The sequence below is a fragment of the Temnothorax longispinosus genome, chromosome 9 (assembly GCF_030848805.1).
Source record: "Temnothorax longispinosus isolate EJ_2023e chromosome 9, Tlon_JGU_v1, whole genome shotgun sequence".
Taxonomy (NCBI): Eukaryota; Metazoa; Arthropoda; class Insecta; order Hymenoptera; family Formicidae; genus Temnothorax; species Temnothorax longispinosus.
The window spans coordinates 5,478,229-5,505,575 of NC_092366.1; the positions used below are offsets into that span (position 1 = coordinate 5,478,229).

Consider the following 27,347-nt stretch of genomic DNA (forward strand, 5'->3'; position numbering starts at 1 on the left):
TTCCCCATCCAATACGTCGCCCCTGCGTTTCGCTTTAGTGCTTCGTACATCCTGCAGGGACGTCAAAGGGTCGACAAAGAGCCGGTCGGCCGTGAGCCTTGAAGGGCGGCAGCCCTACGAAGGGAAACCGGGTTTCATGCTGCCGCTGCGTTCTCTCAATGGGGCTCCAATGGAGTACTCTGAAAAATTCAAGCCTGGAGCTTCTGGTTCTGCTGTAGCGTATACCGAACGAACCGTGCAAAGATTTCTCTCAATTAAAATTACATTAATCAGAGAATATTTTCGTATACGGAAAAATGTTGATCTATATAATAAGTAACATCAATAATACAGCAACTGCTCGTAGTAGTTTCTCAGAAAAAATCTTACATGTATAAAATAAAAATCAATATTTTAAGGAATATATTAATAACATTGTATTGTCAAAGATTTATGGACAAAGATAAACTTTCAAGAAATATATTAAATCGTAATTAATAATTATACTTTCGAGCAAATAAAATTCAATATCGAAGCGGTACATAGAGGAGAGTGGAGACGAAACCTTGATCAATGTTTCGAGAGACATGTTTTATCAGCAGTAAACAAAACGTGAAAATAAATAATATTATATACATATATGTACATGAGGAATATTAATTAATATTAAATTTGGATGTATTCCTTCGAATATTCGCTTTCCAAATCAATTAATTCTTCGCTCAAAAAGCTTACTACCCGTCCAATAATCTCATTTAATTAACATTGGATTAACGATTCGTCTCCCTCTTTCCCTCAAAATTATAGTACCATTATATATATATAGACGCAGTAGAATCGAGTTAATCAAAATGAAACTTAACGCGTTTATCGCGTGAGAATAAACACTCTCATAAGACTAATATAATTAAAAGAGGAAAACAGAAAGCAAAAAGAGAGTTTATGCAGAGAGCTATCTTTGTTAGAAATATGAAGTCTCGCATTTTGAGCTTAACGTGCTCGAAAGCACTGGATTGATTAATTCATCTTTACATAACGACGTTCAATTGATGTTGACGCACGGCTCTTGTCGAGGTTTTTTTTTACGCTAAAATTCCTGCTCGTAATTATTTATCGGCGCGGAAGGACGCCGCTACGCTCGGCGCCGTGGCCGCTTCGTTCCCTCGTTTCGTTTCGTTCAGTGACCCTCGGAGGCCGCGATCGATATATACCAGCTATATACGCGAGAGTTTCAATTATATATACGCCGCCGCGCTCTCGCGGTATCGGTATGGCGGCGATGCAGACTATATACGGCCGCGCTATCAGCAACAATTAATACGTTTATTCAAGCGCTCGGTATTACTGCCGTTATATACATAGTATCTAATATTTACGACGTAGAATATTGAGAGCGCTTATAAATAATTACACGCAGCGCGCGTATTATCGCACTTCATTGATATTGATCATCATATGTGTATCATATAATAACTCCCTGTATAACACGCTCTTTTCACATTATAACGTAATGCCACTCGCCGATTCGTATAGCCGTTCGGCGAACAGCTGCAGCTGGAATTCCTGGGTTCGTCGCGATTTTGACGCTGTCGATCCTTTTACAGAAAAAAAAAAAAAAAACAGAAAAATTGCACGACCAGTAATAATTCCGCTAATTTGACGATTACCGGCTACATTTGCTAAATACACGAATATAGGAGTCCACGTGTCTTCGATAAAAGCTTATCAGAAATTCTTTTGTACAGATATGATAACGCGATCATTAAACATCATTACTTCCTATTATTGTGACGGCTTATGTCATGTTTATTAACTCTGCCGTATTTCTTCATCATCATGCCGTTGATAAGAACGGCAATAATGTTGATAATTACTTTCGACAGATTTAAAGAGAAAGAAGCTTGTCGAGTCAAATTTTTGTGCAAAAATATTCAAGATACGCTTTTGATAAATTTTGCGGGAATCGTCGGAATTCATCTGAAGCTATCATAATCTTGGGACTTGTGTTAGAGTTAGATCTTAAAATCTGAGAAGCAAAAGCTGCAATATAGTATGTACAAGCTACATTATTACAGAAATTAACACATTATATAGAATAGCAGGATGTTATGTATAATTCATATACTATACAAAATTAAAGGCGAAAGGAAGAGATTTAACAATTCGCTCTCTCTTCTTCTCTTCTCTCTTCTGAAGTAACGTTTGTGTAAGATCTAAGAAAGCCGTAACGGCGAATGCTTCGCAGAAAGTTTGAGCATGAAAAATTCGTATTTGAAGGACGTAAAAGTGTTCGTGAAGGAACCGAGCACTCTCGGACACCTCTACGTCTGCACATTCTACCACGTGTTGCTTCATCTCCGCACGCACGCATGCACGTGGCGCGTACGTCCGAAAAAAAATGAGCAGCGCGACAGACATGTGCACGCTGCAAACCCATACTTACGTATACACGTACGTATGTATGCGCGCGTTTACATGCATAAGTATACCATTGACCGGGATATCCTCTATCGCCTGTCTCGGGATGAATGAACCGTTACGTCATGCACTTGTACTCACTGGTCCCCTTCCGCAACCCTCCTCTTTCTCGTCCTCTTCCTCCTCCTCCTCGTCCTTCTCTCGTAACCTCCCTCTCGCCCCCTCGCCGCGGTCCCGTCTATCTCTCTTTTAGCGGCTTGCATTATACAAGGTGCGGCATAAGTAATGGCCTCGCTCGAAATGGATCGATTTGATCGTCACATAATTTTCCTCTAACTGCACTCCTTCCTTCTTACCTCCTCTTTTTGGACGAAGCGAACGATGGATAAATCGAGATGGATCTAGTAAGGAGTCCGGGACGTTCTCGAGGAATCGTTGGGACTTGGACGTGCGGGTGGGCCTTTGGATTCTTAAACTCGCGGCACCTAAGATAAAAAAATTTGTAATTCTTGATATTCTTAGATGTCTAATATAAATAGACTTATCATCCAAGTCTTTTAATTCTCAACCCTTTAAGGGATCTTGATATCTTAATACTGCTAATATTAGAATTTTGGTATCTTAAATACTACAGAAATTCTTTGCCTCTAAATTACGATTATACTATTTGAGAACTTCCAACACCCCGGGTATACACTACGCGGGCTTCCTTCCGTTTGTACGTCTTCCTCTATCTTTGTCTAGCTCTCTCAAATTGAGAGAGAAAGAGAGAGAGAGAGAGAGAGAGAGAGAGAGAGAGAGATCGTGTGGCGCGTCACACCGAGGTACACGCAATACACACGACCGAGCGGCTCCTCTCCTTGCTCTTCTCGGCCCGGCATCCTTCCACGTTTATCGATTAGCATGGCCGAGCGCATGCCGAACTGAACTATAGATTCGACAGAGGTCGATGTATCGCTTAGACGGCTCAGACACTCGGCAGACGTGTCGACTAATAAAACAGCAGGAGGGGTGCAGAGCGGTCGGCGGCGGAGAAAGAGGAGGGAGCTGGAAATGATGTTGTACCACTGATACACTTTCGTCCCACGCAGGTGGTCTTCGCACAACATTAAGTTGACCGATGATGCTCATGCCAATGATCGTATCCTTAAATCCTATTTTCGTCCTTGACCCGAAACTAAATTCTCACATTTCAGTCTCCCCAGCTTATTATACGTAAGTTTGTATCGCAGACACGAGCGTATGCCTTTTGTCTTTCTTTTCCAATCTCTAACAGATCCTATTTTCTTCTCAATTCTCGTTATATCTTCAATTTTTAATAAATCGGTTTTTGTGCCAAAATGAAATTTTTTTTTCTAAATTTTTAATTTGTGATGGAAATTTCCCATAAATCTGTGAATTTTAGTAAATCTTTTACTTTATTTCGGTGATAAATCATCAAATCCATAAATTTTTACCAAAGATTCATTGATATTTATAAATGTCAATTCTGTAAATGTCAAACACATGATTCTGTAGAATTATAAATTATTTAAATCCTATTATAATTATCATATATAAGAAGTTTAAAAACTATAAAATAATTCTCTTCCTTATCTTCTAAATAACTTAAAATTACAATTTTATAAATTATATTCAGGATTGTCGACATAATAAATTAACACAGAAATATACACTTGCTTTTAATGTAAGGAATGTTTAATTATCGTCATAATTTTTCGCGTAGCTTTAACTTGTCAAACACATCCTATATAGTCACGAATAATGTCGTTGAAAATAAAGTTATTATAATATATCTAATGTGATTAATATTTACAATGTCACATATGGCGTCCCCCTACGCGGTGCACCCCGTCTCTTTTATCCATTAGCCTTCTAGGATGGTCTCTCTGGGTTCTCTTCCAACGTCCTTCAAATTGGGATACAGCTTCGCTTTAAGACCGTCGCTATTGATTCTACCATGGAAATCTGGTTTTCTGTCCTTTGTGGCGCTGCGCTGTGACCAGATGTCCAGGAGGCTCTTCGACGCGGCAATGTTGCTTTTGTGTAGCTGTTTGGGCAGAGGTATCGACACACTTGCCGGTGGTGACATCGGCGAGTCCGTCGTTGCTCGGATCACGCTGACCCTGGCGGTTCCGTCTTCCTTACCAAAGCTGTAAAAGATCAAGGTTTAGATCGTCAATTTTTTAGACTCCCAAAAATCTCCGAATTTTTAAATTTCTTGAGAATATCTCGAGGTATTTGTATTTCGAAACTCTCTATAGATACTTTTAAGTCTTTAGTTATATTTTAGATTAGATTTCTAATGTTCTCAATTTTTCAATCTATTATCCTTAAATAGAATTATTAAATACAAACAAATTCTCATCGGTTTAAATCTTACTCACTTACAAATTAATTTATAACAAGAACTTATATAAAGTTTTGCTTAAATAAATAAAACTGCAATAATAAAATGTAAGTTAATATTATGATTTTCATAATATAATTCGTTAAAATAACGTTCATTATAATACGTTCTGTACATGAATATCTGACTATTCTTTTTTATTTCTACCTTTTAAAATGTATTATAAAGTGCAGGTAAAATTAATATTTATATTGCGATAAACTCCAGATAAGAATGACGACATAGCAAGAAATTAAAAATACAAAAGAACATAAAAGTCATTGTAGCAATTTAAAAATTTTAATTTAGTTTAAAATAAATAAACTGTAATTTACTTATAAACTGTGATTTAATTTTTTAATTACCTATCCAACTCCCGCAGAGCCTGATCGAGTTCCACTTTGTCCTTTTCGTCTTTATTCCTGATCTCCAGTAAACAATTAAGGACTTCAGTATGTGCGGCCGAATTGTTCGCGTGATTCTTAAGAAACGTTTCTATCTCATCCCACAGCAAACGGTAATGTTCTTCTCTGCGTACTCCGCCTTTCCCGCCGCGACCTCCGCCAATGCTTGGCAGAGGCAAAGTCTCGTGTTTAGCCTCGAGCCCGAGCACATTAAAAATTATTTGCTTGCACTGGAGCACCTCTTCTGTGGTGAGTTCCTCCTTTACCATTAATTCTGGAAGTGGATCTATCACCTATATGAAAAATTTAAGAATGCTCAATGTCAATATTTTTCTCTAGAATTCAAAAATTTAATACTTAGTAATAACGAGATCTTTGGAATTCTACACTGTGATGTGTTCTAAATTTTTATAGATTATAAAATAATTTTAAATCTCTATATTATTAAGAGAAATTAGAATTTAGTCAGAACATTCCAAAATTTAAGTAAAATAAATTAAAGTTTATTAATTATATTTATAAGCTACAATTCTAATAACTAATTATATATGCAGTAAAAAGAAAAAAACTTTTTTAAAAACATGATACAACATGTCTTCAATATACAAACCTGTTTTAAATTAAACATGAGAGTGCTGGAGATAGTCATGGGCCAATACTTAGTGTGACGTTCCAGTCTTGATCTCATCTTTTCTACTAGACCATCAGCACCTGAATTGGAAGTACGTTTTAGCGGTACCAGTATGTTATTTCGCATGAGGATGCCAAAATCCTGCGACAAAAAGATTAACGAATCAAGATAAATGTATCACAAGTCAAATTTCATTTATAACAAAAAAATATGAGCATCTACCAAAAATGAAATTAACATTGATATAGAAGTTTTTACACAAGATTAAGATAATAAAATAGCAGAAAATGACAGAATTAATATTAATGTGGACTAATTAATTAAATATGTAATCTGCAATTACTAAATATTAGTTACAAGCATCCTACCGTTATTCTATAATCCGTAACACGTCCACCGCATCCTTCACTAATGGAAGGTGGATCCTCGAGCACACTGCGGGCAGTAGATAGCGTATGAATGAAAATCTCGCCACCGTGCGCTGCTAATAGATGGGAAATGGTCTTCCCACCAGCTTTCCTGGCCATTTCCAGCATTACTGATCTACCATTCAATAGAAAGTTGATCAGACAAGAAGACGGTCTGCTATTGACGTCCACTGGGGTGATTCGATGCATCGCCGTGCAGTTCTGCATCTCTGACGCGCTACAGCCGCGCGGCGTGCACCACTTCAACGTGACCGTCTCGTATTCCGATCCTTCTTCGAAACGCCTAAATGTTTTTATCAATGCCGAGTCTTGCGGATTACCTGCAACCAGCCAACGAAACTTTATGGTATCTGAAGTATCTGAATTTAAAGACTGTTGGAAAAGAAATTTTGTTAACTGAAACCTTTCAAGATCGCAGTGTGCGCTGCAGAAGAATGAAATATCTCCACATCGTAATTGGCAGACGAGCTTGCGTTCTGTTCCTCTTTCATAGGTATACCCGTTACTGTAGTACTGGCCAAATCATAATGAGACAAGATCAAATGGGATAATTTGGAATGGAGTGCTGAAGCTTTGATCGAGTGGACTTCTACTGTTAGAAATGGTGATACCTGTGTAAGAAAATTAATTTAATATGTATAGCAAATTGAACAGCTTAGATTACTATAACAAATATTACAAATTATTTAAAATTGGAATATAAAATATATCTTACAAAAGACTGAGAAATACGCCTAATTATTTAGCAATAAAATAGAAAAAATTTAAAATAATTATTAATCCTCAAAGGTTTACCTCTCGAGGACCTTGACTGGTGACTTGAGATTCAATATTGTTGGGATATATATTCAGTATGACCAAATGGCAATAATCAACAGAAACTAAACTGCAAATTAGAGCAAAAATGATTATAATGCATGACAATTTAATAAGATATCTACAGAGAAAAATACTGACTTATCAGAGGCTAGCGCTTTTTTGTTTTCCTGCACTAGTTGACTTAAAAATATGTTCTCCAAGCTCTTCATGTTGCTATTGTCACGTGCACTCGTGATGCATATTACCCTGCCCCGGTTTATCAGCTTGCTGGTATTCTCGTTAAGAGAAGTTCTTTTCTCGTGCTGGATCTCGGAGCACTCGTTCAGATTCTCGATCGCTACGCGCAGACCGTGTATCACTGAATTGTCCTCCCCAGGTTCCGGAGTCTTCGTCGGCACTCCTAAAATGGCAGTGCCGTTCATTATCTACAAGTAAAACCACTTCCATTATTTCTCTCATTAAACGCATCCTTTTAGCACAGAGATGCACTTTGTATATCAGTAACCGTAGACTTTGCATTTTATTAATTAGATATTTATTAGTCAACAAATAAAGAAATATAGAAGTTTAGAGGGAACACTTACATGATTCAAATTCTGCTGCAATGGGCTCCATGAGTTCAGCATATAAGCTGCACGATCGCTCACAACAAATCTAATCTGAAGAAAAAAAATTAGTAATAATGATAATAGAGACAACGCTAACGATTATTAACAACACCGTGGCATAGTCGGTCTGCGTACCAATTTTCCTGTGGGAAAAAGGTCCCATACAATACGACAGTACTCCAGCGAGGCCTCGACGCTGGTGGTCCACAGGGACTTGCAGACCGGTGCCAGCGGTATCAGATTCTGTCCCCTACTCTTCAGGAAGTCGAACTCAAGCGGGCACTCGGTGGAGATGCTGAAATACGGAGTGTGATCCAGCACGAATACGGTCTTGTGGTTCGCGGGATACATCGTACGTCTCTCGCCCGCGAGGCCGCACACAAAATAATAAACGATATCCTCGCCGAGCGTGTTTACCTCGCGCTTTCGAGGTTAGAGTACAGCCGCTCGCCAATCGCGATACCCTACGGAATTTACGACCGCGTCGTGTCCGTCTCGCGCTTCGTCAGGTCGATCGCATTATTCTCGGAATTGTTTCTCCACGTCGACGATCAACAAAGTCGGGAAAGGAGTGAGCGATAAGCGGCGTACGCGGTGTACCGTCATGTTTTTCTTTCCACTTGTAGATAGAACATAACCTCAATCGCGCGGTACCGCGTGGCACGTGGCACAGACTGTTGTTCAGCGTTGCGATAATTAAGTTATTGGTTGTACTCATATCTCGATTATCTGAAGAAAGTTTCAACGAAGCGCGAAGTATTCCTTTTTTTCCCAAGGATGCACTGGAAAATGGGCAAATCGATGGGTTTGTAACGCGTTACACATGTCACAAGATTTGTAACGTTTGTCTTTCGTAACATTCAAGTGAATATAATTGATTCGCAGATAATTTGTTATCCGACGATGATGACATTGATGACAGTGACGTGAGCATGGACCAGGATACAAGCGACGATGACGAGAGTTCGACAAACGAGTCTGCGTCGGATAGCGACGATGGAGTTCCTGTCAAGAAGTCGAAAGCCTCGGCGTCCTCTTCGGCAGGTATTCTTCTTATTCTTTTCAATTCATGTGTAAATTTTTGTAAAATAAAGTTGAAGTGATCTAATGAAAGTTTATCCATCCTAAGGAAACTGTTTTCCAAATTTTTCCAGGTGAGCCATCGTCTCAGCAAAACGAAGACAACGATGAGGAAGACGTTAATTCGGATACGGATGAAGTTGTCAAAGCTATATTGGATGCGAAGAAGTTGCACAGGAATCATCCACCTTCTATTACGTTAGAAGATATGATAACAGACATATGTTTTCATCCTAAAGTGGATACCATAGCTGTAGCCAGTATCACAGGGGATGTTTTCATGTAAGCTTGTGATAATGTATATTTTAGAGCGATTTTAATCATTTACTTAACAGATGATAATATACAATCAATAGAATTGTTTTGAATTCTATATAATGTGATATTTTTTATTTAATCTTTAATCTTTCTTTCCATATTTTAAAAATTAAACAGTAAAACAATAATTATTCATGTTAATAAAATGGTACAAATGGCTTAATCGGAGTTTGGTTTAAGTCACCCTTAGTTCCAATAAAACATATGCATTTTTTTACATTAGGTATAAATACAACAATGAGGAGACAAATCTTGCATCTACCATGGAATTGCATCTTAAAGCTTGCCGTGACATTGAGTTCAGTGCGGATGGACGGTCATTATTTTCGACTGGGAAAGATCTGTGTATAGCGATTACCGATGTGGAAACAGAAAAATTAGTTAGGTTGTACGAAGGAGCCCACGAGTATGTATAATGTATTCATGTGTGATATCATTAATACGTTGACGATACTAATACGTTTTTTATGATTTAATTGTATCTCAGGCAACCTGTATACACAATGACGATAATCAACGAGCATGTGTTTGTTACAGGCGACGATGATGGTGTAGTAAAACGTAATGCTAATTAATATCTCTTTTATATTTAATGAACTAAATCAATTTTATACATAAAGAAAAATGTTTTAAGTCTGGGACCTCAGGCGAAAGGAAAGCGAGCCGGTATTTTCTATAAAGGAGGTAGAAGACTACATCAGTGCAATGATAACTAATAAAGATGCCAAGTACTTAGTTTGCGCCAGTGGTGCTGGTCTGACAACTATAAATATACCGGAAAGAAAGCTGCACGTACAGGTATTGTAAAACACTTATGATCTAATAAACATATGCAGTATACCAAGTCGATCTTATACATGCATTGCGTAGTCCGAGGAACACGATGACGAGCTGACCTGCCTTGGCTTATTTAAATATGAAAGCAAAGTATTATCGGCTAGTAATAAAGGGAAAATGTACGTGTACAATTGGGGAGAATTTGGACTACATTCGGACGAATTTCCAAGTGCCACAAAGAAGGCGATAAATTGTATGATTCCCGTTACGGAAAATGTAGTGATAACTGGTGAGGAGGATGGAATAGTTAGGTAAGCGATAAAGAGAGAATTATGCGACATTTTATGATATGCAAAGATTGTATCATTTGTACTTTGTACGATATTCATGTAATATCACGTCTATATAATGAACAGGGCAACTAGTCTGTTTCCTCATCGCCAACTCGGCATAGTTGGGCAACACAACTTTTCCGTCGAGACACTCGATATCAGCAACGACGGGACTTTAATAGCATCCTCTTCGCACGATAATGATATCAAATTCTGGAATGTGCAGTATTTCGAGACCTTGAACGTCGCCGAACCGAAAAAAGGTGGAAAGCGAAAATGGCTCGAGCACAATCTTCCTAGCAGTCAAGTTAATAATCGATCCGATTTCTTTTCAGAATTGTAATTTCAACGATAATAAAGTTACATAACTTTGTCAATTTGTACTGTTTAATCGAAAGATATACACTATAGATATAATAGTTCTTACATATCGTTCTAAAATAATGGCATTTAGTTTTGAACTCATTTGACATCGTTTAGCATATCGGAATAAACGGATGAACGAGTAATATTACGAATCATGTGCATTTTATACATAGTTATCGATACATGCGCACTACACAAACTTATATGTGAATATAATATTCATGTATAATACTTTGTTTTGATTAAACTTGGAAAATATCTTACAAAATATAAGTCCATACATATTCTACTACATTGGTGGATAGCTATATTTATATCTAGGATATTATCATACGTTATCAGTTCTTTTATAAATTGTCAAAGCAATATTATATAGTCCATCTAGATATACGTATCATATATCATTAAATAGATTAATTAAAATCATGGCGTGCTTTAGGAGTAGATGAAACTCTCAAATTCGTCTTTTGTAATTCTATAAATCTTATCTCAGTCATAAAAAATGTGCTCTGGTAAACATTTATAGCAATTGAATTAAATAGATGGAATATAAATGATATTCTGATATAGGTAATATAAAATATGAAAATTTTAGCTAGGAATATCCCTCCGTGAACAATAAGGAATGATTTCGTTCTCTTTTGAGTCCTATTCAAATTGCATTATAACGCAATTAGGAGACAAAATACAACTGTTTCATCGTTACCGCTTATTGATGATTTATCTGGCGTAAATATTCAGGTGCGTGATAATGTTGTTGCGCGTGTGCCAGTGAAGGGTGTAACGGAGGCTGAAAACAGCGCACGTGTTCCACGCTTGCCGCATCGCTGTCTCCGCTTTTCAAATATTTATTCAACACGGCAAATATCTGCGAGTTTAATACTTGAAATCGCCTTATCCGATCCACCATCCTCTTCAAATGCTTTAAAGACAAGTAACATACATATTGTTAGCTAGAATGTAAAGTGAGCAGATCATCAGTCATGCATATAGATCGTATACTTACTATTCCTTTAACGTTCTCGTCTTTCCCATCCACACGTTGTACTCGAAGAATGTGGTAGCAAAAATCAAGTGCCTCAAACCTACGTTGTTGGCCCAAAAGGACGACCATGGCGCATCCCGCCCAGTGCAAACCTTCGCCGAACAATTCTCTACAAGAGAGAAGCAACCGCAATCACATTGTTACAATGTTGATACACAAAGAAGCGTATATTACGTTACATTAATTGTTATACTAACTCAACAGTAAATTCAGTTTCACCAACGGGAATACAGTATACAAATTGAAGCGCGCTCCAAAGTCTATGGAATTCCGTGCATTCGTCCACATTCATTACACCATTTACCGGCGGTGGCCCGACCCAGATAGGGTCGTCTAAGAAACTTCGTAATCTGCTAAGCACAACTTCGAATATCGATAAGCCGCAGCACAGTCGCTCGCGCGTCAACAAATCTCCTTCCCTGGCAATCATGGCTTGCTGAAAAGACAAATCGCGCATAGATTAAATTAAAAAAGAAGAATACAGTGTATGCTTGGGAGATACATTGCATGTTGCTTACCTTAGCGGTACCTAATTTATCTACGTTGGGAACAATTTGTAAAGCCGCATACTTCGCCTCTAATCGTTTCTGTTTGGTCTCAGGTTTCTCTCCCTCTGAAAATTGCATACGTAAATAATAAGCGTCTAATTTCCCATACAACTGTTCCTTATTTCCACTCGAATTAGTTTATACATGCCAAGTAACTGCTTCTCACCTTTGCAGTAGGGTCTGGGCAAAATATTCTGAAACGGCGCTGCATGTAGCAAATCGCACACTTCCTCTTGTGACAGAGCTTGTTCCATTAAAAGACAAAATAGAATCGTATTGCCGAACTCGCGGAAATTATGAAACAATTCAGTCTTAGCGTCCGGATATTGCACAATGTCGTTTAACTGGGCATGATAATAGCCCAAAACTCCAGGGGATCCGTAATCATATCGTGGAAGCTTGCAGACTTTAGGCATAGCTTCCATCAAGGTCTTCGTAAATTGATGCAGGCTTCCTTGGATCAAGGTCTTAACAATTTTCAAAAGTTCTTCCATAACCACAGCTATCCCCTGATATCCAAGAAGCTTACATATAGTACGAAAATGATGCGGACCGACGAATCCCGTATACTGTCCATATTGAGTGCTGTAAGCCAGATTCAACTGCTTACTACCCCAGAGATAATGATGCGACATTTGCGGCGGTTTATCTCTATGAACGGGTTGTACGAATTGTAGGCCGCGACACTTGACAAATCTGTAAAATAATACATGTTAATAACATTAAATCGATAGAACAGATACGCTAACAATAAGCGTATAAACGTAACACAAGTATACCTGTTTGTGGCGGCGTTGTAACAATAATTCGGTAAAAAGTCGTAATTCAATTCCCAGAATACATGAAGGGTGATTCTTCCGTATGGGGCTAGAACATTGTGATTCGCCTCTCTGAACATGGCATCGTACTCGTCCAACGCGAGCCACTTACTTAAAAGCTTGTGAGTAAGGCGATTGACTTGCAACAAACCGTCTAGCTCCTGCGGGATATCAAGTATCGATTAATTGCAGGAAACACTTGCAGCGCAACGATTATAGACTGGTCGCACGCATGCGAGGCTTACCACGACTCCAGTTATATCGCCGGATTCGAATTTGCTAATGGCCAAATCCAATGATTTTTGCATGTCCGCGTTGATACGTTGCGTTATAAGTTTGTTCAAGTCAATACTTCTTCCCAATAGCTGAACGTGCCTCTGTTTCAGCAACGTTTCGTATCTGTTAGCACGGGGATATGGAAGTAAATACGCCCCGAGAGCTACACATTCTACTCTGAATCGTTTGTCCAACAAGATACTAGCCGCCAGCTGCTTGTAATGCGCGAAAATCTGTTCGCTAAGTTTGTAAACGAATTGATCGAAGCATAGATTTACTTCGGCTTCCACTTCGTCGTATAGAAATTGTTTACGGAATATCGTCAGTGCGTACAAGGCGCTATCATTATATAAATCCAGAGGATACAAAACGTACCTGCAAAATTAATAATAGAAATGATATATCGTCGGAATAACTACTACGTGCTACACAAATGTACGTGTTGCATTCTAATTCATAATTTAAGGAGCGCTATTGTATTCTTGACAACTCATATAGGAACTTACTCCATCATCGATGGTTCCTTGCTTCTCAATATGTGATCGGTCAATATCCACGGCATAGACATTTCAATGGGAAACTGAAACAGTTTACCGATTAAACGTTTGGATATAAAATATGACGAATCGTATTTCTATGTATGGCATCTTTTGCAACGATAGGTGAAATAATGCCTGAGAAAACTGAGCTTTGAATTGTAATTTCCGGCATTGTTTCGAACGTGGCATCGGTTATCTATTGTACGCGCAGCGAACGAGAAATACCTGAATGCGTTTCTCCATGGTGATTAAGTCGCTGCACTCCTCGTTATGCTGGTGACGTACTTGGCATTTCTAGTCATGAAATAAATTACAGACTATTTTACAGGCTATTTTCATAATAGTAGCTTCGGTATGCAAGCAAATGCAAAAAGGTGTTAAAACAAGTCGCAAAATTTATGCTCATTAATCGGTGAATGCTAAATACGGTCTCTGCACATTCAAATCAGATGAATATGATCGTCCGTACGCAGCTATTGATTTCTTTTTCTAATCGGCAAATTATACGATGCGGAGATATTAAAATTACGCTGAGAGTCAAGTTAAAAAAATAACGTTCTTTACCTGTATTTTCCTACCCATTGTCATTTCCAGATAAAATTCTCTGTACCATAGCTGCGACAAGTCGCAACAATTCTGTAGAGATTCTACAAAAGGAAAGAGAAAGAGAAAATTGTTAAGAGAAAGCAGAAAAATAATTGTGGAAATAACAGCCATTTACTTACCACTGAAATTCAGAAGATAACTCCAGTAAAAACTAGTTTTATGGAACTGATCAATTTGAACGAGATATTGGCCGTCGATGTCTTTCCTTAGAGTACGTTTCCCACCGCTTTTGTCGGCTATTAATGATTCTAACATGGTTCGCACCATATACAATTGCGTGGAAGACGGACCTATTTAGTTTCATCGTAATCAGTTTTCAAAGTCGATAGCAACACATAAGTAAGAAATAAATATGGTATGCGGCGTATTAATGGAAGACTGACCAACATTTCTTCGCGGGACTTTAATGCCGAATCCATTATCTGGATCTTTTTTGCCTTTCAAGGCGGGATCTCCGAGTGGTTCCACTCCGAAATGCCAATCCGCACAAGTTTCTCTAACGGAAACAATTATACTAAAAGAAAACAAAAAAAGAAATAATGTAGAAGACCACTCTTTTCATTTTAAAGCTATTTTAACAATTTATAGTTAATATAGTTTATGTTCTAACCTTCGAATCAAATCCTTTTTATTTTTGATCGTTTTCCTTAAAGGTTCACGCAATGCAAGTTGCACAAAGTCTTGCAGCTCAGCATATATATTCCTACGTATCGCGTCAATAAAAACTGTCTCCATACGTGCCATCAATACCTGCAATCCTTTAATCATCGCTATAACTTCTATAAGAGCAAACTTCTCCTCGTCAGTGTAGTTATAGCGCGTAGCCTATGTAAGAAAAGTAGTGTTAATAAAAATAAATATTTTTCTAAATTAATAAACGTAATAATAATGTAAAATGCTGAGGGATGTTAATAGAGTAATAATCATACCCTTTCGTATTCTTCAGCCTCTTGCGGACATTCTTTGTTCATGTGATGGTCAGTGGGATGCAGTAGCTTCCAACTGTACAGCTCTGTCACAACACTGGTCCATTGCGAGAGTAATTGTAACCCGCGTAATGCCAGTTCCGCGGTGTCTCGATTTTCCGTGTCGCTTCGGCATTCCTTGTACGTCGTAGTCACTTCGTTGCTATATCTGTACAATTGTCAAACACGTTGCATTGTCAAACAGGCACCAAGTTAAGAACGAAAGAGATACGAATAAGATATTAATGGTACCTTGCCAATTCACTGATATACTTCACGTGATCTTCTCTGATCTGAGGAAGGTGCACCATAAGATCGGCTTGCGGACTCATGCTATTTGACGACGCAGACAGTGGCCACTTTGACGCGTCAAAGTGCTTCGAGCGTTTGATATAATTGAACGGTGCAATTTGCATGTCTCCGAACAATGGCACTACCTCCAGGTTCTTAAAGATTCTATCGATTCTGTCCAACTTCAATTTTTTCTTTTGGTCGAGCTTATTGATGTTACACAATTCGCTGTCCATCAGGAATAAACCGAAGCCCATCACTTTCACCAACATGTGCTTCTCATTAGGCGTGAGATACATCTTAGTTTCAAACATGTGGACACAGATATTGACCACGTCCGCTAGTAATTCCTCATATCCCGTGATCTTCTCGAGATTTTCTTTAACCGTGTCGCGAATTTTATTTTGCGTCGCCAAGAACATTGACAAATTCTGGGATTCTTGCAGTGTCTGAGAGTCCGACATCACCTTCAGGAACTGCGCAGCTCTAAAAGATTAAGCAAAACACACTTAAGAATAAGAGGAACAGCTGAAAATATTCAATGAAAATCTTATTCTCCGTACATGCTCACCTTCTATATGTGGAATAGTCATTCTTTACGCTGGATTTCATGTTTTTCAATTCGTCCAATACCGCAAACATGTTGATGAATTTTCCCAGGGTCAACAAGTATGCCTCGGATACAAAATCCTTTCTTTTCTCATGATGACACAATCGCTTAACTTCTGCTGAAAAGCGTTCAATCGCTTTTCTCTGAAACATGAATACACATATGTGCGACATGTAGAGAAAGCCAAACTCCGATTAACTTAACTTGTATTTGATTCGACCAGTCAAATTGCTTGAAACAACATTTTTAAATGTATAATTTGTTGTCCCTAAATTCTTTCTTATGTCAATTTCAAACAATAAAAAAATTGTACCTGTGTTTCACTAATAAATGAAGTTAATCATAGTTTGGCCAAAGTTACCGCAACACAAAGCAATTTAAACTCACTTGAAAATACATGAAATTCAGCAATTTGTTCACTTCAGGTGCCAGCACCTCCACCGTCTTCTCGTAAATCTCCACTCGGTTTGGCTGCTCGTTGGATTTCGGCTGTGGAATCGCGCGCGAGCAGCATCTCCAGGTATACAGCATCACCGCATGCTCCAGTCCTTCTTCCAGCAACTCGTTCTACATTTTTTAAACCAAGAAATTATCTCATTTGAATTGCGCACACATCGGGGGGAGGGGTTTGCGATCAATGGCTAGGCTTACCAGACTCGCGTGTACGGTCGCTTCTTCTATGTACTTAGCGATACCCGTCACAAAGCCGTTTCTGTCCTCGAAATTGGTGTCAAAGTTCGCCTGATACACCACGGAGCACGGTTGGGCCTCTATGCAGGGCTGCTCGTCCGGCAGCGTGAACTCGTCCAGCACGTCGACGTTCGACAGAGCGTCGCCCAGAGTAACCTTGTCGGTAGTCATCTCGTCGCTCTCTCGCAGCTGGTCCTCCGTGAGACAAGGTCCGGCGAAATCTAAGAGGTTAAGTGTGCTCCGTAACAAGGAATATGTATACCTCTACGTGCGTGGACAATATTTATGCGTATTTCACACGCGCATCACGACACAATTTCGGGATCTCGTCAGATCCGCCGTTCAGACTCACGAACGTCGGCGAGATCGCGGACGGGAACAGTCCCGGACCCACTAATAGACATCTCGAGACGCGAACGAGCGTTTCCCACGGAGCATCGTCAGCGTTGAAACTAATTGTCGCGACGACCCCGATATCCCGTCGCCACCGCGAGCCGCTTCCCGTTTCCCGTCCTCGTTTCCCGAACGTCAAAAATTGGTGGCATAACACAGGCGTGCGTATGTACGCGGAACAGGGGAGGATGTCAGAAGAGGAAACACCGGGAAGACGGAGGGTGGGGTCCCCTGGAGCGGATTGGGGAGCGTCCCGTTTATGACATTGCGATTGCCCACGTGGCCACTCACAGCTCTTGATGCCTGGAGTTTTTCCACTTGACCGGCCAATCGGATATTTTTCTTTCTAATCGGCCAATCGGCGACGCGAATTGAGTTCCACTTTCGACGCTCTCATCCAAACGCGCCTTTATCCCTTTCTTGTGTGTGTGAACCGTGAAGTGTGAAGTGTGCACGTGTGCAGTTCGCCGCACAAATGTCTTTCTCGATCTGTCACTGTTCGTAACGAGGAGGCGCGCATTGATAAGGGATGCACGCGTATCCACTTCCATATATACCGATAAGAGCTCGCTACATAATTTGGTTGATAACGCACGGACACGAGGAAAACATGTGATAATCAGTCGTCCGGAGTTTTTCTTTGCCACATTCCTCTTTGTTTTCCACTCCCAGATATTTGCGTGCTATTCGCAATTAAAAGGTATGGTATGGAATTGTCGGAACAAGCTATATATCCGATCTTATAACTAATCTAATCACTCTTATGTCTCCTGTAGGGCGACACGCAAGCTAAGTGAAGCTAAGGATGGCGAACGAGATATCGGTGAACGTTCTGACGCTGAACTGCTGGTGAGGAAATACTCATCCTAACGAAATTTTCATTTATATTTCACAAACACAAACGCCTAAATCGTGGCTTTTGATTCACGCATGTTTTGACACCTCAGGGGCATACCATATGTTTCGAGAGACAGGTGCACTCGTATAACCGCTATCGCGGAGAAATGTGCCAGCAGGGAGTACGATATAGTTTGCTTGCAAGAGGTTTGGTCCGTTGAGGATTTCAAGCTGATAAAGACAAAAGCGCAGGAGGTGCTTCCCTACTCACATTACTTTTACAGGTACGACGGATTACTTTAGACTAGACATCCGGATAATTCAAATCGTTAATAATCACTAATAATTGTCATTTTATGTTTCTCGCCCAGTGGAGTCTTTGGGTCTGGAGTGTGTATCTTGTCACGATATCCCATTTACGACGTTATGTTTCACAAGTGGCCTTTAAATGGCTACGTTCACAAGGTGCATCATGGAGACTGGTTTGGTGGCAAAGGAGTTGGGCTGTGTAAAATAAAAATTCATAACATGAATGTCAATGTTTATGTCACACATGTACGTCTATCCAGCTAACTTTTTTCGTTGTTACTCGATTATCCGCATAACGTCATTCTTCTACGTGATATGAGCAATGTAATGTACAATCGAACAGCTTGCGATGCCTTTTAAAGGATGACAAAACGTTCATCATTCTTACTCGACAGTTGCACGCGGAATATAATCGAGAGAATGACGAGTATATGGCTCACAGAGTGCTACAAGCGTTTGACACTGCTCAATTTGTGAGGATGACGAGCGGCGGCGCGGATGCTATCGTATTAGGTGGCGATCTCAACACGGAGCCGTCAGACTTGGCGTACAAAATTATACGAGGTGTTGCCGGTTTAGCGGATACTTGCCCTAATAGCGCGAGCCATATCGGGACCAACGAATGTGCCAATAATAGTTACACCAGCTCAAAAGTCGCCCGAACGAACCCGGATGGAAAGCGTATAGATCATATTATGTATTTGGGTTCGAAAACTGTGAAGGTAAGGGATCAACGCGACGAGCATGAAAATATTGATGTAATGTAATCACGGAATCATGATAACTTCCAGGTTGAAGTGACAAATTTTCAACATCCCTTGCCAAATCGTGTACCATATAAAAATTTTAGTTATTCCGACCATGAAGCTATAATGGCTACACTTAAATTTACCAATGGTAAGTAATACATTTTTAATTTCCGCACGTGTTACACATGTACATATACATATTTATTTATTCTTTCGATTTACTTTTCCGATTAATGATTTATACATTTGCTTGCAGATAAACATGTTCCGGACGATCCAGATGTTACTGATTCCTTGAAAGAAGCAATGAAAATTTGCGAAAACGGATTAAAAAATGTACATCGCCAACGTTTCTGGTATGCGGTATCAGCCTGTATACTGATTATTCCATTAATTTGGTCTGTCTGGCTAAATTGCATGAACATGTCTTTAGCTGTAGACATCGGTTTGAATATAGTGTGCATTTTTCTAACTGCAATATTATGTTATACTCTGTTTATGAGTTCAATATGGAATAGCGTAGAGAAGAATGCATTAAAAGCCGGATGTTCAGCCATAGAGATTTACATGACGCAATTGAGTAATGATTCACGTCAAAACTGAACGTCTTTGTGCAACAATACAATGACTTCCAAAGAAGAATTGGGAATTGACGCAAAATTAATTAATTAAATTCAAACAAAAGTTTCGTTAAATAAAAAAAAATATATTTTGTAATATAAATTAGATCATGTTTTATGACATTATATACATCAAATTTTAAGATGGCATTTGTTTTAATTTATTTTAAGTTTTGCATTTATACCTTATTGTTATTGAATAAGACTCGGAGTCGATATAAGTTAAGTTAAACATTCAAAAAGCAAGGTACAAATAATCGTAGTGGCTGTTTTTTTTTAATTGTTCGTTATTATCGAAGAGTTGCAACTGTGTTGGATATGCGTCTAGAAATAGACATAACAATATTACACCGGTCGACCAATTATACGAACTATGCATATCTATCCACAGGAATCAACATTGTGAATCAAAATATATCTATTCACATATTCATGCATTTATGGTTCGATCGTAATGTTGAAACTGAAGTTTAGTTCTTCAAATCCAGTCTTTCAAGCGTCTCGTTTTATACAAATTGTGTTCTATATTTCTAATGTCCATATCGTACTCTGCTACAATGTTAAATAATAAACATTAGGTATAGGTTTGTTATATTTTTGTGAAATATTCAGTATTTTCTCAATATGGCATTATATATTTTATTATAACTATAATACAATGCTATAAAACGAATGGTTATTGCCTTTAAAATTTCCTACAGCTCCATGGAATCTCCATATACATATGTTGCGTGGGAATGTCTTTTAGTATAAATGTAGTCAAATACATGAGAAATATTAATCTTATGTAGTCCTTATGCACATATACACCATTCGTAAGTGATTATATATACAATTTAGATACATATAGAATAAAATGGCTTCTAATAAATAACGTTTACATAATATATAATATATATAATTGACTAAGCAGTGTATAGCCAAAGAAAATTGAAAGCTCAATACGCTGCCGTTTCTGCATTGTATAGCCATAGCTTTCATAAATTTGCTTCGTTGGGTGATATTAAGACCGTTATTTAAAAGAATATTTTTTGTAAATTTGTTCTGTGATAAAATTGTCTACATTTTCTCAGACGCTCTTTGGTTTTTTTTTATCCTTGCGATACTTAGGGTAGCTGCTCCACATAATTCTTCGGCACTAAACCTGTTTTACCATTTAATGTACCTTCTAGCCAACCTGGTTCCAAAGAGGCCTTAACTGCAATAATATATTTTGTTACATACTTCTTTCATATTAAAATCAATACTCTCGTGCCGCTCTTACCGTTCGTGATAATTTGATTTGGTTCAAATGATAATTCCCCATCATTTTCTGCCATACACGCGTATAATGTTCGTACTCTCCTGAGAAAATTCATACAAGCTTAGAATCTCAATCTTCCTAAAATTTTACATATAGAATACTTACCAGATTCCTGGAATTTGACCAGGACTCGAACGCCCGCTACTGGGTGAAGTGTTGATGCTATAATTATGCATAAAATCATAAAGAAAACAACATTTATCGAATGTACAATAAAAAAAGGTTTTAGCTTTTTGTCAACGGAAAAATTGGGATATCTTACGGACATATCGATGACGAGTTGCTTCGCTGAGGGTAAGCCGTGGGATAGTGCACGGATATCATAGTGCCACGTTTGTGCTTTATTGGTAACTCGCTTGTAAAGGGATGAGGATCCGACGCGATCGACTCGCTCGAACTGCTCGTATTGCCACCGCTCAGGACTGAGATAATAAAATTTTCATTTAGAAAACGATGCTACGGATTATTGGAAAATAATATAATGAAGAGGGGAAATGTACCGAGACCTTTGTCGGCTGAATGATACATGAGATTCGCGTTAGTCAATTTTATGCGACTGGCACCACCGCTTGTGACACCGCCGCGACTATCCAAGTACGATGGTATACGATGACTTATTGTACTGTCGAGATCTTCGTAATCCCCGTTATTTCTTTCGTCTATAGTAGGTGACTTGTTAACAGTCAAAGGTTGGCCGTCGTAATAAGCTCTTGTAACGAGCTGTGTACAAAGATAAATGTAAATATACATACGAAATTAACGATGAAAGAAAAGAACGATGCTAAAAAAACTCACGTGCGCGTGCGACGATGCGGGTGTAACTGTTACCGCCGTGTGTAGCGGGTATCTTAAAAACGCCGTTCCATTACCCGAGGAAGTTGGACCTTCCTCCACTTTAACGCACTGCGCTTTACTTGGGATAACAGTGGCTTGCAGCGTAGACTGTGCCGCTACTGCGCGCAAAGAATCTTGAGGTGGTCCAGTTACTATTCTTTCACAATTCTCAATCAATATTTCCACGACAATATTGTAAAATTTAATGTCCATTATAGAAGCTACCGTTTCTTCTTCCGGTCGTAATAAAGTCGGACCGAAACATACCGCTAAGTTCCCCACGGTCATCAGATTTTTATCACTTTTCTTTGCAACGCTGAAAATTTCATCCAAGTTCGAACAAAATGTGATATGACAGAAAAAAAAGTACTTTCGAGATTAAATATCTGAGTCGAGATAAATAAGCAAAACTTAGAAGTACCTTTACATACAGTAAAGCACCAAATCCCATGAATAATAATTGTAAATATTTCTTACTTGCTAAGATGGGTAATAAGAAGGATCACCATATTGAAATTGACTTTAGGCAATCGATAAACAAGGCTGTGTATATCGTTTATCCGAATTTCCTTCATCTCCTGTTCTGTTAAATACCATAATATAAAAATAATATCACAATGAAATTTTAGTTTTGTACTGAGTTTTACTTATAGAGAATGTTGAAAAAAAAAATGATGATGACAGGGAGAGCGAACACAAGTATTTATTTTAGAAAGACAGAAAGAGAAAGAGAGAAAAGCAAATCTCTCGTGGTATCTCTTTAATCTTCAAAAATAGATACAATAGTAAAAATAAAACAATATGATATCAAGAATACCTATACGCACTCGCAGCTGTAATGAAGCTGTTGTAGTATCGGAAAGTCATTAACGGCTCGGACAATGTTCTCAGGTAAGTTTTGAGCGCGCTGGTAATAGTTTTACTCTCCCACTCAAAACGATCACTGAGGTTGAGCTTGTCTACTTTCCTCTTATCGAGACCCATCGTCAGGAGTTTGCTTACTTTAGAGGCAACTCCGACTACTCTGTACAGACCTTGTTCTTCTAAACCTGTTGATTGATTATCGACGATTATTGAAGGATAATTGACAAAATCGATATTTAGATGAGCAGAAAGCTCGATTAACTTGTGAAAAAAATCACAGTTGTATCACCTCTATCTTCGAGCGCCGCGATACATTTCGACACGAACGTAAAACCGCTTTCAGCCAACGTCAAATCTTCAGGTCTTGCGGAAGAACCTATTCGCGGACTGAAGGTCTGAAAAGTACCCCGATGGTTACAACACGCAATTCAATGCGCCAAGAAAAGTGACGCTAACAGTAACATTGAAATACACTAGGTACTTACAGGCTCCTTCCCATCCATAGCATCCATCCATAACTTCCTATCCTCTTCGGAAAGCGCTTGGAATGTATATGTTACATTAGGTCTGGAAACAACAATAGAGAAGCTTCTTTAATCATCTTTCGATTATAGAAATACTATAAATCGAGGTAATTGTAAGTACAATACGATATAAAGTCGAATTCAACTTACCTATCAATGGCAGTGATATCAAAGCAAAATCTTTTTTCGATAGTATCCGATGTTCGTCGTATGCAAGACGCTAGTGTAAAGGTTTCCTTACTACTCTATAAAAAAAAATATTGACAAGTTATTCCGAAGATTCTTAATAAGTACATGTTATATGTGTTAATAATTATGTTCTGCTTTTACTTACAAATTTTCCCGTGAGTTGATTGTAAGGGATCATAGTGAATTCTTTCCTATCCTTTTGATATGTACAATATTGTTTTGTCCATGTTGTACCAAATGCTTCTGCAAATACCATATTTTTTGTGACGTACCCAGCGACATTCGTAATACAGCGTATAAAAGGCATTTGAATATCTAAACAATTATAGTTTTTTCCAAAAAGTATCTTTTTACTACCACGGACTTACTTTTCTCCATTAGGAAGAGATATCCTTCGCGCGAGTGCAATTTGTTGAGACCACTTTCTACCGCAGACTAAGAAAAAAAAAACGATTATGGGTGTATGTGTAAATGTAGAAAGCATACTTTATATTTTTATAAATATTCCCAACTGTTAATAAATAACTATTTTATATGCTTAATTTTTAACGCGTGCACTTTACGCAAAATAGAATGGAATTTATGAAACTACGAAACATGTTTCAACATATCTAACTTTTACTAATTAAAAAGAAAGATACAAAAATTTCTATATACCTATAACATACCTTTTTCATGTCCTTCATTTTATTCATAAGTGATTCAGTTTTATCCCGGGTAGCAAGGAAATTCTCTCTAGTCTTGTGAAACACACGCACACACACAAATAAAAATTAGTAAGCTTATCCATGCTGTTATCAATCCTATTATATTTGTATATTATAAAAGGTAATTTAGTCGCGAATGTTATACAGATTTGATTTCTCAACAGCTACGGCTCACGGCCATGGTTCTTCCAGCATAACATCCTTATACCATGATTCCAAAATGAAATTATATCGAATATTTAACAATAACTTTTCTGCTATTAACTGTTACCTTAATATGCAATGTAAATAAAAATTGAACTTGTTTTATTAGCAATCACATATACGCACGTTACTTGCGGAATTCTATGTTTTTGTTTTTCTGAAATCTATCAAAATTAATTTCCAAATTAATCACTAAATTGTTAACTTATATTTTGCAACTGTGTGGCCTTGCCTAGTTTAAGCTAGAAACAAAGAACTCTCATTGTCAGTGATATTAGAAATACTATAGAGCAAACATGTATCTACATGTTAGTGATGCATATTTCAACAAGATTCTCTTGCATACAAACATACAGCGATAGCACTAAATCATTAAAATAATGATTCTACGTTATATCTCTCGCAATAATGCGAATTAGCTGGAAGTATACTGACCAGAGAGATAAAATATTTCTTTTTATATCGCTCAATATTTTTAAGCAGTTAGAAACACGAATATGGGAATTAATTACCAACCTTCTGAATCTTTAATTGAAGCTCTGTCATATAAGGCTTAAAATCTTTCGCAACTTCGTGGCCTTGATGATAGAATGTCAGCCATCCAAACATAAATCCCAACAGCTAAAACATTTTATATCACATTGAATTGTGATTTTACAATGGCTACGATTCGACATGCGCACATGTGTTTAGTACGCAAAACTTATGTGCACGCAACAAAAAGATAATTATAGTCGTTCAAACTATTACCGTTTCAACAAATTCAAACTTTTTCCGCTCCTGAACTTCTTGCAGTAAAAACACATATTCCAAGCTGGCTTGAGAGAAGTGTCTTTCAGCCATCTCCAACGTCGCATCGGCCTATGCACACGCAAAAAATCAAATATTTATTAATAAAAACTATTTAACAATACATACAGTTTTAATTTCTCATGGATCATTAAATATACCTCTTGCAAAACATTGTCCTGCTTTTTCGTGGATAAATTCAAGTAGCGCTCTTGACTTTGACAAAATTTGATCGTCTGCTTCTCGAATTTCTTCTTACCATCCTGAAATGTAAGAATCATTATCACGAGACGAATAAAACTGAAATATTTTACATATAATTATATATACTTAAAAATATATGCATATATACATATATATATAAATAATAAAAGAAAACAAAAATTATAGGTATAAAAATATCATTAAATAGCTTTACCTTAACTCCACCGATATGCTCCTTCCTAAAATTCTCCAAGGGCAGTATAATCTGATCATACGCACGTTCCAGCTAGAAGGAGGAAAGCTATTTTAAGATCTAATGATGATGTCATCACTGTCTCTCAGACGATGCCATTAATCTTTCCTTATATTAACATTTTAGAATTAAAAACTCATACGTGAAGAGAGCCACAAGCGCAACAAATAGATTCTACAAACTAGTATAGATTCTAGTCTATCCACATTCGGAAATATTGCATACCATGCGATCCCTCTCATCTTCTATGGATGCGATAAGTTTGCCAAATTCTTTCAGACTTTGAGATATGTGAGTCTCATCCTCGGTTTGGCTCTCGCCGATGCATTCGAAACTAAAGTTTTGCAACGTTTTGGAAAAGGCTCTTTGAGCTCTCGACAGGTCTAGAAACATACCAAAGTTATTAACTAATTAAACGAACAAAGGAAAATCTAGATTATGTTAGCACAAAGATACTTTCTATCTGTAATGGAAGACAGTGGAAAAAAAAAACTAAAAATGGGCAGATCGCTATCCCTAAATTCGCTTCGTTGCGGAGGAACATATCGCTATAGGCGCTGCCTCGATAATCGGCGCATCAAGAATATTATATACGTGCAACAGCTGTTACAACAATCACATGTTCCCGACATGGTCCGAGTAGGAAAAAAAAAAAGGCGCGGAGGGGAAGGCGCCGTTAAAGAACTCACTCCTGGTGGCCAGCAATAAATCTTTGACCTCCTTAACGAGCCGTTTAATCTGCTGACTAGTCTTCTCCAATTCGCGCTCGTGATAGTGAAGATTCTCGCGGAAGTACGGGCTGTCGGTCAAACAATCCGTGAACTCGAGCGGTTTGAGGCCAACACCCATTCTCGTGCTGCTTTTTTCTCTTGCTGTCTACGAAAATTCAAGGGTTCATGAATGCGCGAGGTGGGCGGTGGTGGACGATAAGGGTGGGCCCGGGCGGGATCCCGTGTCTCTCGTCTCGGCCGCGACGTCACCCGCGATCACCGTGCGATAAGACGCGCGATCACTATCATTACTGCCGGATTAATCGCGCGGATTCACGCAGACTCGCGCCATCATCGGGATGCAATGTGTCCAAACACTTTACAGTTTAATACAGATTGTGCATGTACACGCACGCGCGCACACACACACGTACACTCCGATATATATATCCCGTCACCCGTGTTTCGGAGGCTCGGAGCCTCGACCGAAGGGATTTGATAAATTGCGATATGTGCGCGGGACGAAAAGCGCAATTTCAGGAATTAGAAGAAGCGGGAGAAGATCGAGGAAAATTATACGTGTGTTTGTCATAGAGGGTCAAGATTGCGGTGAAAAAAAAAATAAATTTTTGTAATCGCGTCGGAGAGAGGAGCGAAATGTGAAGACGCATAAAGGTCTGTCCACATAAACGTACATTTGAGTTAAAAAAAAGAAGAAAGAGGAAAATCTCGAAGAGAATCGCTTGCCGTGAAAATTCTTAATTTGCGATTGTAATAATACGAAAAAAATAATCTTTACAAAGAATATTAGATATGAAGAGAAGAGTGAGAAACGTGGAAACTTAACGTATGAAGGTCCATTCACGTGAACGGCATTTCTCTAGAATTAAAAAAAAAAGAAGAGAAGGAAGATGAAGAAAA

At 38.3% G+C, this 27,347-nt stretch overlaps 5 protein-coding genes across 8 annotated transcripts; 2 read left to right on the forward strand and 3 right to left on the reverse strand.

The window, feature by feature from the left end:
* Positions 1-1,329: 1,329 nt before the first annotated feature.
* Asun (integrator complex subunit 13 asun) lies at positions 1,330-8,027 on the reverse strand. 2 transcript variants are annotated; one of them, XR_011733770.1, is made up of 10 exons: positions 7,812-8,027; positions 7,653-7,727; positions 7,207-7,493; positions 7,045-7,135; positions 6,653-6,860; positions 6,190-6,569; positions 5,801-5,962; positions 5,152-5,483; positions 2,754-4,550; positions 1,330-2,653 (listed from the first exon to the last, which is right to left on the reverse strand). XR_011733770.1 is itself a non-coding variant. In XM_071789000.1 (9 exons), the coding sequence occupies exons 1-9, from the start codon at positions 8,025-8,027 to the stop codon at positions 4,265-4,267; spliced, it is 2,037 nt and encodes a 678-aa protein (XP_071645101.1). In that variant the 3' UTR covers positions 1,330-4,264. The 2 variants fall into 2 exon arrangements, 1 of the variants encoding a protein (XP_071645101.1); XM_071789000.1 differs by having other exon boundaries at positions 1,330-4,550.
* A 275-nt stretch (positions 8,028-8,302) lies between these two features.
* On the forward strand, positions 8,303-10,560 carry LOC139819558 (WD repeat-containing protein 55 homolog). Its single transcript, XM_071789001.1, has 8 exons — positions 8,303-8,481; positions 8,562-8,720; positions 8,831-9,038; positions 9,298-9,480; positions 9,562-9,635; positions 9,709-9,872; positions 9,945-10,162; positions 10,268-10,560. The coding sequence occupies exons 1-8, from the start codon at positions 8,454-8,456 to the stop codon at positions 10,524-10,526; spliced, it is 1,293 nt and encodes a 430-aa protein (XP_071645102.1). The 5' UTR covers positions 8,303-8,453; the 3' UTR covers positions 10,527-10,560.
* Positions 10,561-10,689: 129 nt separating this feature from the next.
* On the reverse strand, positions 10,690-17,514 carry Sra-1 (Cytoplasmic FMR1-interacting protein Sra-1). The gene is made up of 19 exons (XM_071788999.1): positions 17,290-17,514; positions 16,899-17,158; positions 16,635-16,814; positions 16,209-16,390; positions 15,599-16,123; positions 15,311-15,515; positions 14,992-15,206; positions 14,765-14,895; positions 14,501-14,671; positions 14,340-14,422; positions 14,001-14,069; positions 13,743-13,816; positions 13,206-13,611; positions 12,922-13,121; positions 12,309-12,838; positions 12,113-12,207; positions 11,792-12,030; positions 11,556-11,703; positions 10,690-11,471 (listed from the first exon to the last, which is right to left on the reverse strand). Exons 1-19 carry the CDS (start codon positions 17,339-17,341, stop codon positions 11,259-11,261), a joined length of 3,978 nt encoding a protein of 1,325 aa, XP_071645100.1. The 5' UTR covers positions 17,342-17,514; the 3' UTR covers positions 10,690-11,258.
* Positions 17,515-17,771: 257 nt separating this feature from the next.
* Nsmase (neutral sphingomyelinase) lies at positions 17,772-20,919 on the forward strand. Its single transcript, XM_071789027.1, has 7 exons — positions 17,772-18,030; positions 18,107-18,179; positions 18,278-18,451; positions 18,539-18,722; positions 18,872-19,198; positions 19,268-19,373; positions 19,482-20,919. The coding sequence occupies exons 2-7, from the start codon at positions 18,136-18,138 to the stop codon at positions 19,826-19,828; spliced, it is 1,182 nt and encodes a 393-aa protein (XP_071645128.1). The 5' UTR covers positions 17,772-18,030; positions 18,107-18,135; the 3' UTR covers positions 19,829-20,919.
* Graf (GTPase regulator associated with FAK) lies at positions 20,460-27,031 on the reverse strand. 3 transcript variants are annotated; one of them, XM_071789007.1, is made up of 20 exons: positions 26,406-27,029; positions 25,942-26,099; positions 25,678-25,749; positions 25,421-25,522; positions 25,221-25,331; positions 24,987-25,091; positions 24,228-24,299; positions 23,928-23,994; positions 23,705-23,802; positions 23,521-23,615; positions 23,332-23,413; positions 23,136-23,241; positions 22,810-23,031; positions 22,460-22,565; positions 21,944-22,298; positions 21,649-21,868; positions 21,411-21,570; positions 21,254-21,310; positions 21,110-21,189; positions 20,460-21,043 (listed from the first exon to the last, which is right to left on the reverse strand). In XM_071789007.1, the coding sequence occupies exons 1-20, from the start codon at positions 26,563-26,565 to the stop codon at positions 20,952-20,954; spliced, it is 2,520 nt and encodes an 839-aa protein (XP_071645108.1). In that variant the 5' UTR covers positions 26,566-27,029; the 3' UTR covers positions 20,460-20,951. The 3 variants fall into 3 exon arrangements, with proteins under 3 accessions (XP_071645108.1, XP_071645109.1, XP_071645110.1); XM_071789008.1 differs by having other exon boundaries at positions 21,655-21,868; positions 26,406-27,026; XM_071789009.1 differs by lacking the exon at positions 24,228-24,299 and having other exon boundaries at positions 26,406-27,031.
* Between the last annotated feature and the right edge of the window lie 316 nt (positions 27,032-27,347).

Excerpts from the sequence above, each read along its gene's own strand:
- Sra-1 (XM_071788999.1), bottom strand. The coding sequence starts at position 17,341 with ATGTCTATTAGTGGGTCCGGGACTGTTCCCGTCCGCGATCTCGCCGAC. Across the intron at positions 12,839-12,921 it reads TACAACGCCGCCACAAACAG|ATTTGTCAAGTGTCGCGGCC; the intron begins GTATACTTGTGT and ends ATTATTTTACAG. Across the intron at positions 11,704-11,791 it reads GAAACTGAATTTACTGTTGA|AGAATTGTTCGGCGAAGGTT; the intron begins GTTAGTATAACA and ends TCTCTCTTGTAG.
- Graf (XM_071789007.1), bottom strand. The coding sequence starts at position 26,565 with ATGGGTGTTGGCCTCAAACCGCTCGAGTTCACGGATTGTTTGACCGAC. Across the intron at positions 26,100-26,405 it reads TTTATTGCTGGCCACCAGGA|ACCTGTCGAGAGCTCAAAGA; the intron begins GTGAGTTCTTTA and ends GTATGTTTCTAG. Across the intron at positions 23,242-23,331 it reads CTATGGATGGGAAGGAGCCT|ACCTTCAGTCCGCGAATAGG; the intron begins GTAAGTACCTAG and ends GGTACTTTTCAG.
- Nsmase (XM_071789027.1), top strand. The coding sequence starts at position 18,136 with ATGGCGAACGAGATATCGGTGAACGTTCTGACGCTGAACTGCTG. Across the intron at positions 18,180-18,277 it reads GTTCTGACGCTGAACTGCTG|GGGCATACCATATGTTTCGA; the intron begins GTGAGGAAATAC and ends TTGACACCTCAG. Across the intron at positions 18,452-18,538 it reads TACTCACATTACTTTTACAG|TGGAGTCTTTGGGTCTGGAG; the intron begins GTACGACGGATT and ends TTTCTCGCCCAG.
- Asun (XM_071789000.1), bottom strand. The coding sequence starts at position 8,027 with ATGTATCCCGCGAACCACAAGACCGTATTCGTGCTGGATCACACTCCG. Across the intron at positions 7,494-7,652 it reads TGCAGCAGAATTTGAATCAT|ATAATGAACGGCACTGCCAT; the intron begins GTAAGTGTTCCC and ends TTTTACTTGTAG. Across the intron at positions 5,963-6,189 it reads TTACGGATTATAGAATAACG|GATTTTGGCATCCTCATGCG; the intron begins GTAGGATGCTTG and ends TTTTTGTCGCAG.
- LOC139819558 (XM_071789001.1), top strand. The coding sequence starts at position 8,454 with ATGCACTGGAAAATGGGCAAATCGATGG. Across the intron at positions 8,482-8,561 it reads GAAAATGGGCAAATCGATGG|ATAATTTGTTATCCGACGAT; the intron begins GTTTGTAACGCG and ends ATTGATTCGCAG. Across the intron at positions 8,721-8,830 it reads CTCGGCGTCCTCTTCGGCAG|GTGAGCCATCGTCTCAGCAA; the intron begins GTATTCTTCTTA and ends AAATTTTTCCAG.